The 13,334-nt window shown below is 42.7% G+C and overlaps 1 protein-coding gene across 2 annotated transcripts in view; it reads left to right on the top strand.

The window, feature by feature from the left end:
* The window catches only part of Spag5 (sperm associated antigen 5), a 17,524-nt gene extending 4,190 nt beyond the window's left edge, over positions 1–13,334 (top strand). For both annotated transcript variants that reach the window (XM_046446814.2, XM_046446812.2), the window contains exons 6-25: positions 4,423–4,497; positions 4,811–4,903; positions 4,995–5,129; positions 5,308–5,427; positions 5,533–5,625; positions 5,728–5,841; positions 6,188–6,281; positions 6,440–6,587; positions 6,668–6,770; positions 6,968–7,101; positions 7,312–7,450; positions 10,735–10,843; positions 10,963–11,049; positions 11,299–11,419; positions 11,525–11,636; positions 12,019–12,099; positions 12,259–12,414; positions 12,495–12,569; positions 12,697–12,777; positions 13,009–13,334. In XM_046446814.2, the coding sequence (XP_046302770.1) occupies positions 4,423–4,497; positions 4,811–4,903; positions 4,995–5,129; positions 5,308–5,427; positions 5,533–5,625; positions 5,728–5,841; positions 6,188–6,281; positions 6,440–6,587; positions 6,668–6,770; positions 6,968–7,101; positions 7,312–7,450; positions 10,735–10,843; positions 10,963–11,049; positions 11,299–11,419; positions 11,525–11,636; positions 12,019–12,099; positions 12,259–12,414; positions 12,495–12,569; positions 12,697–12,777; positions 13,009–13,080 (2,142 nt within the window). In that variant the 3' untranslated portion in view covers positions 13,081–13,334. The remainder of the gene's footprint in view (positions 1–4,422; positions 4,498–4,810; positions 4,904–4,994; positions 5,130–5,307; positions 5,428–5,532; positions 5,626–5,727; positions 5,842–6,187; positions 6,282–6,439; positions 6,588–6,667; positions 6,771–6,967; positions 7,102–7,311; positions 7,451–10,734; positions 10,844–10,962; positions 11,050–11,298; positions 11,420–11,524; positions 11,637–12,018; positions 12,100–12,258; positions 12,415–12,494; positions 12,570–12,696; positions 12,778–13,008) is intronic.

Below are 13,334 nucleotides of genomic sequence, written 5' to 3'. Positions count from 1 at the left end.
TTATTTTTATGTGGTACTGAGGATTGAACTCAGGGCCTCATGCGTGCTAGGTGAGCGCTCTACCACTGAGCCACAATCCCAGCCCCTCCAAAAGTATTCTTAACTAATTTTTTTCTTCTCTACTTCCCCATTCTCACTTGCCCTTGTCCACTTTACTAAAGAAAAGCATGCTTCTCATCCCAGGTCTCTCATAGCAATCAAAGGACAACAGAAAATATTTGTGCACACGTTGAAAGCAAATGACTACAGTGATTATATAATATCATTTCTGCATGTTTTCAACAAAAGTGAAGAAAAACTTTGTTAGTGGATCTTAAATATTTTTGAGGAAAGTTACTGAGTTTTGGCAAGTATTTCCAAACGAATTCAAGTCCTTCCATTTCTACTGATTCTGATTATTTATGTATGGATTTCTTAGTGCTTATATCTATTAAAATGGAAAATAGTCATGAATTTTTGCTGAACCATGTTTTTTTTCTTGGGTATGAGGGATTGAGCTCAGAGGCACTCAACCACTGAGCCACATCCCCAGCCCTCAGGGTCTCACTGAGTTGCTTAGTGCCTTGCTTTTGCTGAGACTGGCTTTGAACTCCTGATGCTCCTGTCTCAGCCTCCTGAGGCGCTGGGATTACAGACCTGTGCCACTGTACCCACCTTGGTCAAAGGAATTTAAAACACATTTTAATTTCAATTTATATGAACTTTATTTTGAGGGGGAAGATACTGGGGATTGAACCAGAGGCTCTTTACCGATATCACCAGTCTTATGCTTCATTTATTTATTTGTTTGTTTATTTATTTATTTTGAGATGGTCTCACTAAGTTGCTAAACTGGAACCTGTGATCCTCCCGCCTAGCCTCTTGAGTTGCTGGTATTACAGGGGTGTGCCACCAGGCCTGGTTGGATGAACTTATTGTTGCAGAAATACTGACTATTAACAGATTTGCAAGTATAAAAATATATTAGAATTAAGGTATTTGTGTGTGGTGCTAGTGATCAAACCCACAGTTCAAGGAGAAAAGGGGGAATGATATAAAATTTCTGACTGTAAAAAGAAGTTTTTCTTGTATTTTATTTGATTTGGGGTTGTTTAGCATTTTTTTTTTTTTTTTTTTTTTGGTACCAGGGATTGAACCCAGGGGCATTTAAACTCTGAGCTATATCCCCAGCTCTTTCCTAAGTTTTTAAATTTTGAGACAGGGTCTCACTAAGTTGCTTAGGTCCCCTCTAAGTTGCTGAGGCTGGCTTAGCACTTGCAATCATCCTGCCTCAGCAGGATTACAAGTGTGTGCTATCAAGCCTGGCTTTTTTCATGTATTTTAAAGTTATCAAAGTATTACAATGTATGTAGCATTATGCCATTGGGTATATTTGAGTGATCTAACAATTTTATTTCAACTGTCTATATTGATAATAGGCTGTTATCAATTTCTACTCAAGGATACTTAGTTTTTCAAAAATTATTGTGTGAGGTCTGAGAGGAAAACAATTTAAGACCACTGTTCTAGAGGACGCTCTGAGAACACAGGACCTAGGAAGGAAAGGAATGGTGTTGAGAAGGAATTGAGAGCCTCTATAGTGTGACTGTAGAAGTAATAGGTAGATAGTGCTTAGATGATATGGTCCCCAAATGCCTAAAGACCTCTTTTGAGTTGAAAATGTTCTCAAAGTAATGACTTTACCTTTTGTCCCAAATCCTGGAAACCATGGACTCCTCATTCCTGTAGCTGCTCATTCTCTCTCTTGTGTTATCTTTGTTTTTTTGTTTGTTTGTTTTGTTAAATATTTTTTAGTTGTTGATGTACCTTTATTTCTTATTTATTTATATGTGCTGCTGAGGATAGAACTCAGTGCCTCACAAGTGCTAGGCAAGTTCTCTGCCACTGAGCCAAAACCCAGCTCTTCTTTGTTATTTTTGTATCCTTTCCTCTTATCCTTGACCATGTTTCCCATCCTTGAATCTGCCTTGTACCTTCTTCCCCTGAAGCTTGCCAGGTCCCTTTGGAAGCTACTGAAGCAGAACCAAAGAGAGGAAATGACATCACCTTCAGCCATTCCCCATCACCATGCATATCCTTGCCGCTTGGCTGCCTCCTTCACATTAATCTCATCACCTGCCTGAGTGCCCCGCTCCGAGCAGTGTGTGCACCCTATCCAGGGCTTATGGGGTACTCCGTGCCTTTCTGCACGATACACTAGTTAATGAACTCCATAGAAGCATGAACTATAAGAGATTGAAGATGATGCAATTCTGCCTCCTTAAATTCAGACTGCCACAGCCTCAGAACTCAGCACTGCCATCCATAGCCATTTTCCAGATTGTGGTTGCCTTTTAGCAGTAATGAAGTGTCTCCCTCTTTTCTCTTAGGACTTGAGTTTTTCTAGGACCCTGCTGTCTTTTAGCTTATACTTATCTAATCGTAGGGCATCTAAGATGTTTATCTATACTAAGATAATGGATAGGCAGATAAAGAATAAGCAAATACAAATGTCTAATAAATATTTAAGAAGGTTATTGGGGGCTGGGGATGTGGCTCAAGCGGTAACGCGCTCGCCTGGCATGCGCTGGGCGCTGGGTTCGATCCTCAGCACCACATACAAATAAAATAAAGATGTTGTGTCCACCGAAAACTAAATAATAAATATTTAAAAAAAAAAAGAAGAAGGTTATTGGTTATGGTGGTGTACTCTCATAATCCCATCTATACTGAAGGCTGAGGCCCCAAAGATCTCAAGTTCAAAGCCAGCCTGGGCAAATTAATGAGACCCTGTCTCAAAAAAAAGGTGTGGGGGGTGCTGGGGATATAGCTTATAGTAGAGCACGCAGGTTCAATCCCCAGTACTCCCTCCCCCACCAAAAAAAAAAATTTACTGGAAATAAAAGAATTGCAGCCCTGGGTTAAGAATTGAGTAGATAATGCTGGTAAGTCCTGTCCTTTTGTCTTTAGGGTATAAACTAGTTCATCTTTTTTTTGAAGGGAATTTAAGGAAGATCCTAAAACACTAAAACAGCTCAAACTTTTTTTTTATTTTTAGTTGTAGATGGATACAATACTTTTATTTTATTTATTTATATGTAGTGCTGAGGTTCGAACCCAGTGCCTTACAACCCCAGCCCCAGCTCAATTTTGACTTAGTAACTCCATTTCTGGGGATATAGCCTAAGGGGGAAAAGTTCTGCATAACAATGACAACAGTTTGGTTTTTTTAAAATAATAATAATAATAAAAAAAATAATGGTATATCCATAAGATGGAATATTCTGTACATTAAAAAGAACCATTATAGGCTGGGAATATAGCTCAGTTGTAGAGTGCTTGCCTCCCATGTACATGGCCATGGGTTCAATCCCCAGGACCTCACACACACACACACACACACACACACAAATTGTTAGGCTAGGCACAGTGGTGCACACCTGTAATCCCAGAAACTTTGGAGGCTGAGGTGGGAGGCTGGCAAATTCAAGGCTATACTGGGTGATTTAGGGAGACCCTGTCTTAAAAAGTTAAAGCCAAAAAGGGCTGGGGATGGGGCTCAGCTTAGAGTACCCCCTGGGTTAAATCCCCAGTACCAAAAAATTAAAGTATGTAAGAGCATATGTGTAGGTTATATGTCAATATTATACCATTTTTTATGATGGACTTGAAATTTCACAGATTTGGGTATCTAGGGATCCTGGGACCAACCCTCCAACTATACCAAAAGATGACTCTACTCAGTGATGATTTTTTTGTCCTTTCCTCGAAGTGGGACCTCGCTATGTTGCCCATGCTGATCTCCAACTCAAGCTTCTCCCACCTCAGCCTCCCAAGTAGCTGGGATTACAGGCATGTGCCACCTCTGCTGAATTCAGTTGTGTTTTGTTTTTGTTTTTTGCTTTAGGGATTGAACCCAGGGCACCTAACCACTGAACCACAGCCCCCGGCCTTTTTATCTTTTATTTTGAGATAGGATCTGGCTAAGTTGCTGGGCATCTTGCCTGGCTTAGTTGTGGTTTTTCTTAAGCATTATTGTATTTCATCAAATCCAAGACACTATCAGTATTCAGATGTATTCCTTCTAGGTGAGGTGGCACCCTCCTGTGATGGGAGGTTCTCAAGTTCAAGTCTGGCTGGGCAACTTTGTGAGACCCTGTTCCAAAATAAAAAATGAAAAGCACTGGGGATATAGCTCAGTGGCAGAGTGCTTGCCTAGCATGCATGAAGTCCTAGGTTTGATCTTCAGCACTGGGAGGGAAAAAAAAAGAATTTTTACCTACCCCAGGTCTGGGTGACTTCATCTAGTTTTGAGCCTTACTCCTGCTTTTGACAGAAAGGCTCCTATAACTCATGGGGCAGTGGGGGTTAGGGGGAAGCGGGATGAGAAGCTGCTGGTGCATGTTGTCTAACTAAAAGGAGCAACTCCATTTCTCTGGCTAGGTAACTAAGAAACCTCAACATCTTCAGGAAAACCAAGCCATTAGACAGGCCCTACAGCAGGCAAGGAATGTCATGGTAAGTATTGATTGACCTTATATCACTGCTGGGGTGATTTTGAGATAGGATCAGGGATTGAACCCAGGGCACCTAACCACTGAGCAACAGCCTCCCAAGTAGCCGGGATTACAGGCGAAAATGGAGAATCCCGAGGCAATTAGTAGATAGTGATACTTAGCTGTTGTAGTGAAAAGAGGTTCCTAAACCTTTGCAAAAAGTGATTTTTCCCTATTAGGAGCTTGGAATTGGAGTCAGTGACTTTCCTCTCTATCAACCCCTGCTTTCTGCTTAGTGACTATTTGATCTAACCTAGCCATCTTTCCCTCCATAGCAATCATGGGTACTGGTGTCCAAAGAGCTGATATCTTTGCTTCACCTGTCTCTGTTGCACGTAGAAGAAGATAAAACAACTCTGAGTCAAGAAGTAAGCAGCACAAAGAAGAAGGTAGAGGCCCCTTATGGGACTCAAAGCCAAAGAAAGGAACCAGACATGATATCTGATTCTTATCCTATAGTCTCGGCATGCAGAAACCTTGGTTTCCTGCTGTTTTGAAGTATTGAAGAAATTGAAGGCAAAACTCCAGAGCCTCAAAACAGAAATGGAGGAGGCAAAGCACAGAGAGGAAATGGCCCTCAGAGGCAAGGATGCGGTAAGGGATTCCTGGATATGGGAGGTCTCCGCTTCAAGGTTCCTGTAAGATGGGTGGCTTAAGATTTGCCTGTCCTGGGGAGTTAAGAACTGAACTACTGATGCATTGGATGGTTATGTTTTTCTGTGCCATTTCCCACTACTACAAAATGTGCCCTTGCAACCTCTTTCCTAAATAGGCAGAGACAGTGCTGGAGGCTTTCTGTGCACATGCCAGCCAGCGCATCAGCCAGATGGAACAGAATTTGACATCCATGCGGGAATTCAGAGGCCTTCTGCAGGTGGCCCAGACCCAACTGGTAAAATTTAAGGACATTTTCTTTCCTGGGGTCTAAGCTGACACACTGGGAAGATGGCCACATCCATGCTCTTAGCTGCCTCCATAGGTAATCTTTCCTTTTTAGATAGGTCTTCATACAGAGCAAAAAGAGTTGGTTCAGCAGACAGAGAGTCTAACTTCTATCTTGCAACAAGACTGGACATCCATGCAACTGAATGTGAGTATTTGGGACCATCATAACCATTCCTTACTTTTAGCCAAGTACATTAGAAACCTTGCCTCAGATGCACTCTTCTGACCTGCTTACTTTCCCTGGTAGTATGTGATGTGGACAGCTTTGCTGGGTCGGTCTCAACAACTCACAGAGAAACTCATAAACAAGAGCCGGCAGGCCCTGCAGGAACGTGATGCTGCAATTGAAGAAAAGCAGCAGGTACAAACCTGGAGTGGGGACTACTTAGGCCTGGTTTCTCCCCTTTTCTTATGTATGATATCATTATCCTCTTTTTGCTAGTCTTCTTGCCACCCTTGGTTTGGAGACAAATCAAATCCCTTGACTATAAGATGGCTTGGGTCAGTTATTTCCTTTGCTCTTTAGCACCTCCTTTACTTCAGCAAATTGTCTCCTGTCTTTACTTTTCCCTGAAAATCAGCTTTATTTTCTGCAATATTGCTGCCCAGGATTAAGGTATTTTACTTGTCCAGAAAGAAAAGCTTCTCCAATGCCTGGGATACTTGACTTAGGAGGTGCTACAGGAGGAAAACTCTTTTCTTCTTAGGTTTCCAGGGAGCTGGAACAAGTCTCTAACCATTTAGAGGACTATAAAGGCCAAGTAGAACAACTGAAGTTAGAAAATAGTCGCCTAGCAACAGGTGTGTATGTGTGCAGATGTGCAAGCATTTGAACCTGTGAAGGCTTGGAGTGTGGCAATAGAGCAAATAACTGCTCTGGAGTGCTTGCCTTGGAGCAGAAATGTGGAGGGTTTCTGACCTGGTGACTGGATGGTATTATTAGGATACTTTTGATCTAGATCTCAGGGCTCAGCTGCAGATTCTGGCCAACATGGACAGCCAGCTAAAAGAGCTGCAGAGTCAGCATGCCCATTGTGCCCAGGACCTGGCCACAAAGGATGAATTGCTCTGTCAACTTACCCAGAACAATGAGGAGCAGGCTGCTCAGTGAGTTCCTATCTGGTTATTGTAGTGGTAGGCATCCAACATATAGGACCAAACAGGATCTAACATAAAGTCTCTGACAGATGGCAAAAAGAAGAGATGGCACTAAAACACATGCAGGCAGAACTGCAACAACAGCAGGCTGTGCTAGCCAAGGAGGTGCAGGACCTAAAGGAGACCCTGGAGGTAAGGAATTCAGCTTTAGAAAAGGAAGCTGGTAGTATGACTACCAGGAGTATGACTCTTGCCTGATGGTACTGAGGTGAAATTGTGGAATGGAAAAAGCCTCTGTCCCCAGGGCTCTAAAATTCCTCACTCGAACTCATTTTTCCCCCTCCATTTCCCCACTCTTTTCCTTCCTTCCTTCCTCCCATCTTTTCAAGTTTGCAGACCAAGAGAATCAGGTTGCTCACCTCGAGCTGGGTCAGGTTGAGTATCAGTTGAAAACCACGCTGGCAGTACTCCGGGAACGTAGCCTGCAGTGTGAGAATCTCAAGGACACTGTAGAAAATCTAAAGTAAGAGCTTTCCCTTTTCATATCCCTTGCCCCCAACCCTCCACCCCATGCTTATCTTTTCTATGAACACTTCTAGAAGCCAGAATCTCCAAGAAGAGAATTGTGACAGTGTCAATCCTCTTGTTTCTCTCCTTGAATGCAGGGGATTTGGGAGAGGTGTTCAGAGAAGGTAACCTTGTCTTGGGTCATCCTCCCTGTTCCTCATTTTAGGGCTGACCTGGCCAGCACCATAGCAAAGTATCAGAAACAAGATGTAGAGAAGACACGCCAGTATTCCCAAGAGCTAGGGGTGCTGGCTGAGCAACTACAGATCCTGACCTTCTTCCTCCAGACAAAACTAAAGGAGAAGGTAGGATACTGGTGTTCCCTCTCTGCCCTTCCCACTCTATTTTTATTGTATAATATAATGTTCCTAAAACCCTACTTTCCCATCTCTGTGATCTTCAATGATTTTAATTACCTACAGGACCGCTTCAGCTTGTCACTCAAACCTTCATTTGTCTCCTACTTCTCTATTATGAACCCTTTACTCCAACTAGGCTACCTGTCCACAATACAAATGTTCCATCTCCATTCACACCTGACCTTGGGCTGCTCCCATATCAATTATCTTCTATTTTCAAACTGGAAATTCCTTTTCCTTCTCTATTACAGGGCTCATTAGTTTGCCTTTGAAATGGTCCCAAGACACAGGGACTGAGCAATTTCTTCTTTTTTATGCATTCTTCAGTCCCTTATTCTCCTTTTGCATTGAATTAATTTTCCTTGGATATCTGTTCTTTTCAACTAGACAACATTTAAAGAAAGCAGAAAGTTAGCATTCCTTTTCTGGCTTCCCCACAGTGCACACTAAACAATAAATGGTTGCTATCTTTCAGAATACAGAGTTAATTAGCTTGTTCAATATTTAAAGGCATAGGTCTGGGGATGTAGCTCACTGACAGATGGCTTACCTAGCATATGCAAGGCCTTGGGTTCAATCCCCAATACCACCAAAAAAAAAAAAAAAAAAAAAAGAAAGAAACCAAAAAAGTAGGTACAACAAAGATCCTGACCCTCTTCTCCAACTGTATGCTGAGCATAGGAAGTGCCAAACAATCTACAGTCTAGTAGGAAAAACAGACAGATATAGTCACATGACATGATCATTGTAGAAGTCTGCATGGACCCACTGTGGGAGCTCAGAGAAAGGAGAATCAGTTTTACCTTTGAGAGATTCGATGTCTTCTCAAAACAGATGACCTTAGCTGGGTGTAGTGGTATATGCCTGTAATCGAAGTGGCTTGGGAGGCGGAGGCAGGAGGATCGAGAGTTCAAAGCCATTCAGTGAGACCCTATCTCAAAATACAAAATAGGGCTGGGGATGTGGCTCAATGGTCCAGTGCTCCTGAGTTCAATCCCCGGTACACCTCCCTCAAAAAAAAAAAACAACAACAGATGACCTCGGGCAATCTTGAGGTTTAGAAGTTCATGGGGCAGGGTAGGTATATTGGCAGGCCTTCTAGGCAGAGGAAAGAGTATATGAAAGTTTTTGAGTGACTACGTATGAAAGTCATATATGTTAGTCATATGAACAACACAGTGTGTAGACTTTTTGTAGTGTCTACCTTGTAACAAGACCTGTGTTGGGTACTGGGACTATGGAATGAATATGCAAGGGCCTTACTCATATAAAATGTGGCAAGGTTGGGGAATGGGAAGTAACTCTTAATGACTGGAGTGCAGGAGCTAAATGGTACAAGGCAGGAAACAAGGCTAGTGAAGGTCAGATTTTGAAGGCTTGTGCTGGCAGCTAAATTCCAGTTAAAGAGGAGATAGAAGCTGATGAATAGAATAGATGTTTAGGAGGTAGAAGGAATTGAACCTGTTGACCAACTGAATTTAGGAGTTAGACAGAAGAGTAAATGATGATCTTAGATTGTTAGAAAGATTATAACACTCTCCTAGAATTGGGGACAGCAAACTTGTCCTATAAAGGGCCAATATAGTGTTTCATCTTTGTGAGCCAAGTGGGGTCTGTCTCAACTACTTAACTCTGCCTTGTAGCTCAAGTAAAGCTATTGACAGTATGTAAATGAATGGGTATGGCTATAATACATAATGAATTTACAATAATGCATGCCAGATTGACCTGCAGGACCCCTTTGCTCTAGAACAGTAAATTCAGGAATAGGAACAGATATTTGGTCACATGGGACAGGGAAAATGGTGAACTCAACTTTATGCATACTAAGTTTCAATGTGGACTATGGAACATTCTGGCAGATTTCTTCACAGGCAGTCAGTTTTGGGGCCTGGAGACTGGGAAAAAATCCAATTGAGAAAAAGAGATTGAAGAGTCATTCATGTGGAAGTGGAAATTTAAAGTGAACTTTTTTGTAGAGTCCCAAGGCAAGGCCACTGGGGAATGCATTAGAATGAAAAGAGGGCCAAGGACTGGAACCCAGTGGTTAAAGAAAGACCTATGGGTTGAAGGAAGAAATATTCAGAAATTTTTGAGGCCTATCTATGAAGTAGGGTCATGTCCTAGAAGAAAAGTTAAGTTTCTAAAAGTACAACATGGTCATCAGTATCAAATAGGCCAGGTAATAAAAGAGCTGAAAAGTATCCTTGTAATTGAAGATAAGAATGAAATCTTTGAACCAAATGACAAGAATTTTGGTGGAATGGTTGCGGGGCAAAAGCCTGAGTAGTTGGCTCAGGAATCGATAGATGATGAGACTTTATAGGCAAGACTTATAGGCATTTTTTTCTCTTTTCTTTTTAGGGTAGTTGAGATTGAATCCAGGGATGCTCTACCACTGAGCCACATCCCCAGCCCTTTCTATTTTCTTTTTGAGAGAGGGTCTCATCTTGAGCTTGCAATCCTCTTCCCTCAGCCTCCGAGTAGTTAGGATTATAGACATGGGCCAACCACTATACCTAGCTTCTTTTTCTTTCTTTCTTTCTTTTTTTTTTTTTTTTTTTTTTTGTGTGTGTATGTACTGTGGATTGAACCTAGGCCACTTAATCACTGAGCCACATCCCCAGCCCTTTTTTAATTTAGAGACAGGAGATCTCTAAGTTCCTTAGGGCCTTGCTAAATTGCTGAGACTGGCCATGAACTTGCTATCCTCCTGCCTCGGCCTCCCAATTTGCTGGGATTAAAGGCATGGCTACCACACCTGGCTTCTTTTTCTTCTTAATTAAAGGGAAAGAGAGGGCTGGGTTGTGGCTCAGTGGTAGAGTGCTTACCTTACATGCATGAGGAACTGGGTTCGATCCTCAGCACCACATAAAAACAAATAAAATAAAGATAGTGTGTCCATTTACAACTAAAAAAAAAAAAAAAGTCAGTTTAAAAAATTTTTTTAAATAAAAGGAAAGAGAAAGGGAAGTAGTAGGTAAAGGGGGATTTAAGTTTTGTTTTTTTTTAAATCTCCAGTTATTGTGGTTGTTTTATTGGGAGAGGCTTAAGAATATAAACATGTTTGGTGAAAAATGTTAATTGGGGAGTTGGAGATAGAGCAGTGAAGTAATGGGTGGAATAGCACTCTGAAAGAGATGGCTGGGAATATCTGGGAGCTCAGGAAATCTTGCTTAGCCTGAAGTACTTCTAAGAAGTGTTGCTGTTTTTTCCTCCTTTGTCCTTAGGCTGACCCAGAGACCCTTCTGAACACAGCCCTTGCTCCTACTCAGGAACACCCTCCACCTAATGACAGTGCCTTCATGGGAAGCATCTTGACAGCAGTGGCAGATGAAGGTTAAAAGTCCTGGGATTTGGTTGGGAAAGTTATGACCCTTCTCCCGATATCTTTATCTGGTGAAGATGCACATTATCTATTTTTCTGGGCTTTCTCCCCTGGTTGGTTTTTGTTTTAGAGCCAGAATCAGCTCCTGTGCCCTTGCTTGGAAGTGACAAGAGTGCTTTCACCCGAGTAGCATCAATGGTTTCCCTTCAGTCTACAGGTGAGGATGGGCTCCAGGGATCCTGCCTCATTTCTAGAAAATGTGGTGGTGATGAGTAAAGACAAAAACAGTGAGAAGTGCTTTGCTCTAAAAACCTCAATTCTACTTGGGCTCATTTTATTTCTGCCTTTTGGGATCTGTAATGTTCTGGATATTCAAATCATATGGGTGGGGGAACACAGATAAGGGTTATGATGGCTATACACCCCTTTCTTCCAGACTGAAGGGCTATACTTCTATCTCTTTCAGAGATCCCAGACATGGAGGAGAGACTGGCAGAAATAAGTACTAAGCTTCTTGACCTTCAGAGCCTGTGTTACTTGTTGCAAGAGTCTAAAGAAGAAGCTATTGGGACTCTGCAGCAAAAAATGTGAGATGCAGTCTTGATGAAAGGGGGCAATAAGAGAGCCCCTCATAAGGGCATTGCACAGTTCTGAGAGGGCAGGAATGATGTGGGATTCTTCCCTCCCTCTAGTTGTGCTTTGCAGGATAGGCTGCAGGCACAGGAAGAACAGCATCAGGAAGCCCAGAAGGCAAAGGAAGCAGACATAGAGAAGCTGAACCAGGCCTTGTGCTTACGCTACAAGGTGAAGGAGGGGCCTAGAAGTGGGGCGATGAAGAACTGGGGCAGGTTTACTGGCCCACTGGGAGCGATTGTCTCTCCAGGAATCTGGGTGGTGGGGATTTTCCAATTACTGCCCTAGTTTTGCCCTTCCTGGGGCCACACATTTTACATATTTAGGAATCAGCTATGGGCTGACCTGTCTTCCCAGGAGAGAAGTCAAGAATTCTTAACAGAACTCTCCCACCAACTAATAGATGCCTTGACTGACTTGGCCATGGAGGAGAATTAGAATGATACCAGCTGGTCCCACCATGGCCAAACATAGGTCAGATACACCCCTCTACCTCCTAGCAAGTGCTGTGAAGCCAGTTCTCAGTATCTTCTCACCTCCCTTTCTCTTGCAGAATGAAAAGGAGCTCCAAGAAGTGATACAGAAGCAGAATGAGAAGATCCTAGAACAGATAGACAAGAGTGGCGAGCTTATAGTATGTTTCTCATGATACCCAGTCTTCTGCTTTCTGTGCCACTGGTAGCAAGATCCCAAACATGACAAGTGGATATCCTTGTTCACTTTTTTCCACCACCTAAGATTAGAAGGATAGAGACCTTTGAATGCTATCAGATACCTCTATTCTCATTCCCAGAGCCTCAGAGAAGAAGTGACCCAGCTTACCCGCTCACTTCGGCATGCAGAGACAGAAACCAAAGTGCTACAGGAGACCCTAGCAGGCCAGCTGGACCCTAACTGTCAGCCCATGGCCACCAACTGGATCCAGGAGAAAGTGTGGCTCTCTCAGGAGGTGACTCAAAGTTAACAGATAAATTGGACAATTGGTGGGGACCCCAGACTGTGCCCTTATTAATCTGGGCCTATCTGCAGGTAGACAAGCTGAGGGTGATGTTCCTGGAGATGAAAAATGAAAAAGCAAAACTCATGGTCAAGTTCCAGAATCATGTAAGCATTTCCATGCTGTTCTAAGGCTATTTCCTAACACCACTAGCAAGCACCCTGCCATATTACTTCTGTCCTGCCAAGCTATGCTGTTCTTAGCATAGGACTGTGAAATCTATTTGCCTTCTAGAGAAATATCCTAGAGGAGAACCTTCGGCGCTCTGAAACAGAGTTAAAGAAACTAGATGACATTGTTCAGCATATTTATGAGGTAATGGAGGTTGGGAGGTAGTAAAACTAAGGCATAAGGCCTGGCCACAGGAAGTACTAAGGCGCACAGCTCTAGCTCCCAGCCTTTGCTGAGAGGTGGGCCTCACACTCTATCATATGCTTCTTTGTGGCTTCTGTTTCCTCCATTCTAATACAGTGGGTGTTTCCTGGGGCTGGGATCTTGGGCCTTAGGCTTGAGGTTCTGAGCTTCCTTTTCTGCCTCTCTTCCCAGACTCTGCTATCCATCCCAGAGGTAGTAGATAGTTGCAAGGAGCTACAAGGATTGCTACAATTTCTGAGCTAAGTAGTTGGTCATGTGTAATCCCAGCTACTTGGGAAGCTGATGTGGAAAGACTGATTGAACCCAGAAGTTCATGACCAGCCTGGGCAACATAGTGAGACCTCATCTCAAAAAACAAAACAAAAAAGAAAAACTGAGCTGGATTCTGCTTCATCCCTTTTATCTGCAAATATTTCCTTACCCCATCACTAGGACCAATTGGCCTAGAGCCAACTATGTTTGATGCTATTTTATTTAAATAAAGTATATTTAATGTA

This window comes from Marmota monax, unplaced genomic scaffold, assembly GCF_021218885.2.
Source record: "Marmota monax isolate L192 unplaced genomic scaffold, Marmota_monax_Labrador192_F-V1.1 WCK01_AAM20220418_F8-fsc00138, whole genome shotgun sequence".
NCBI lineage: Eukaryota > Metazoa > Chordata > Mammalia > Rodentia > Sciuridae > Marmota > Marmota monax.
Note: the sequence above shows the minus strand (reverse complement) of the source record. Positions and strands in the feature narration are given on the sequence as shown.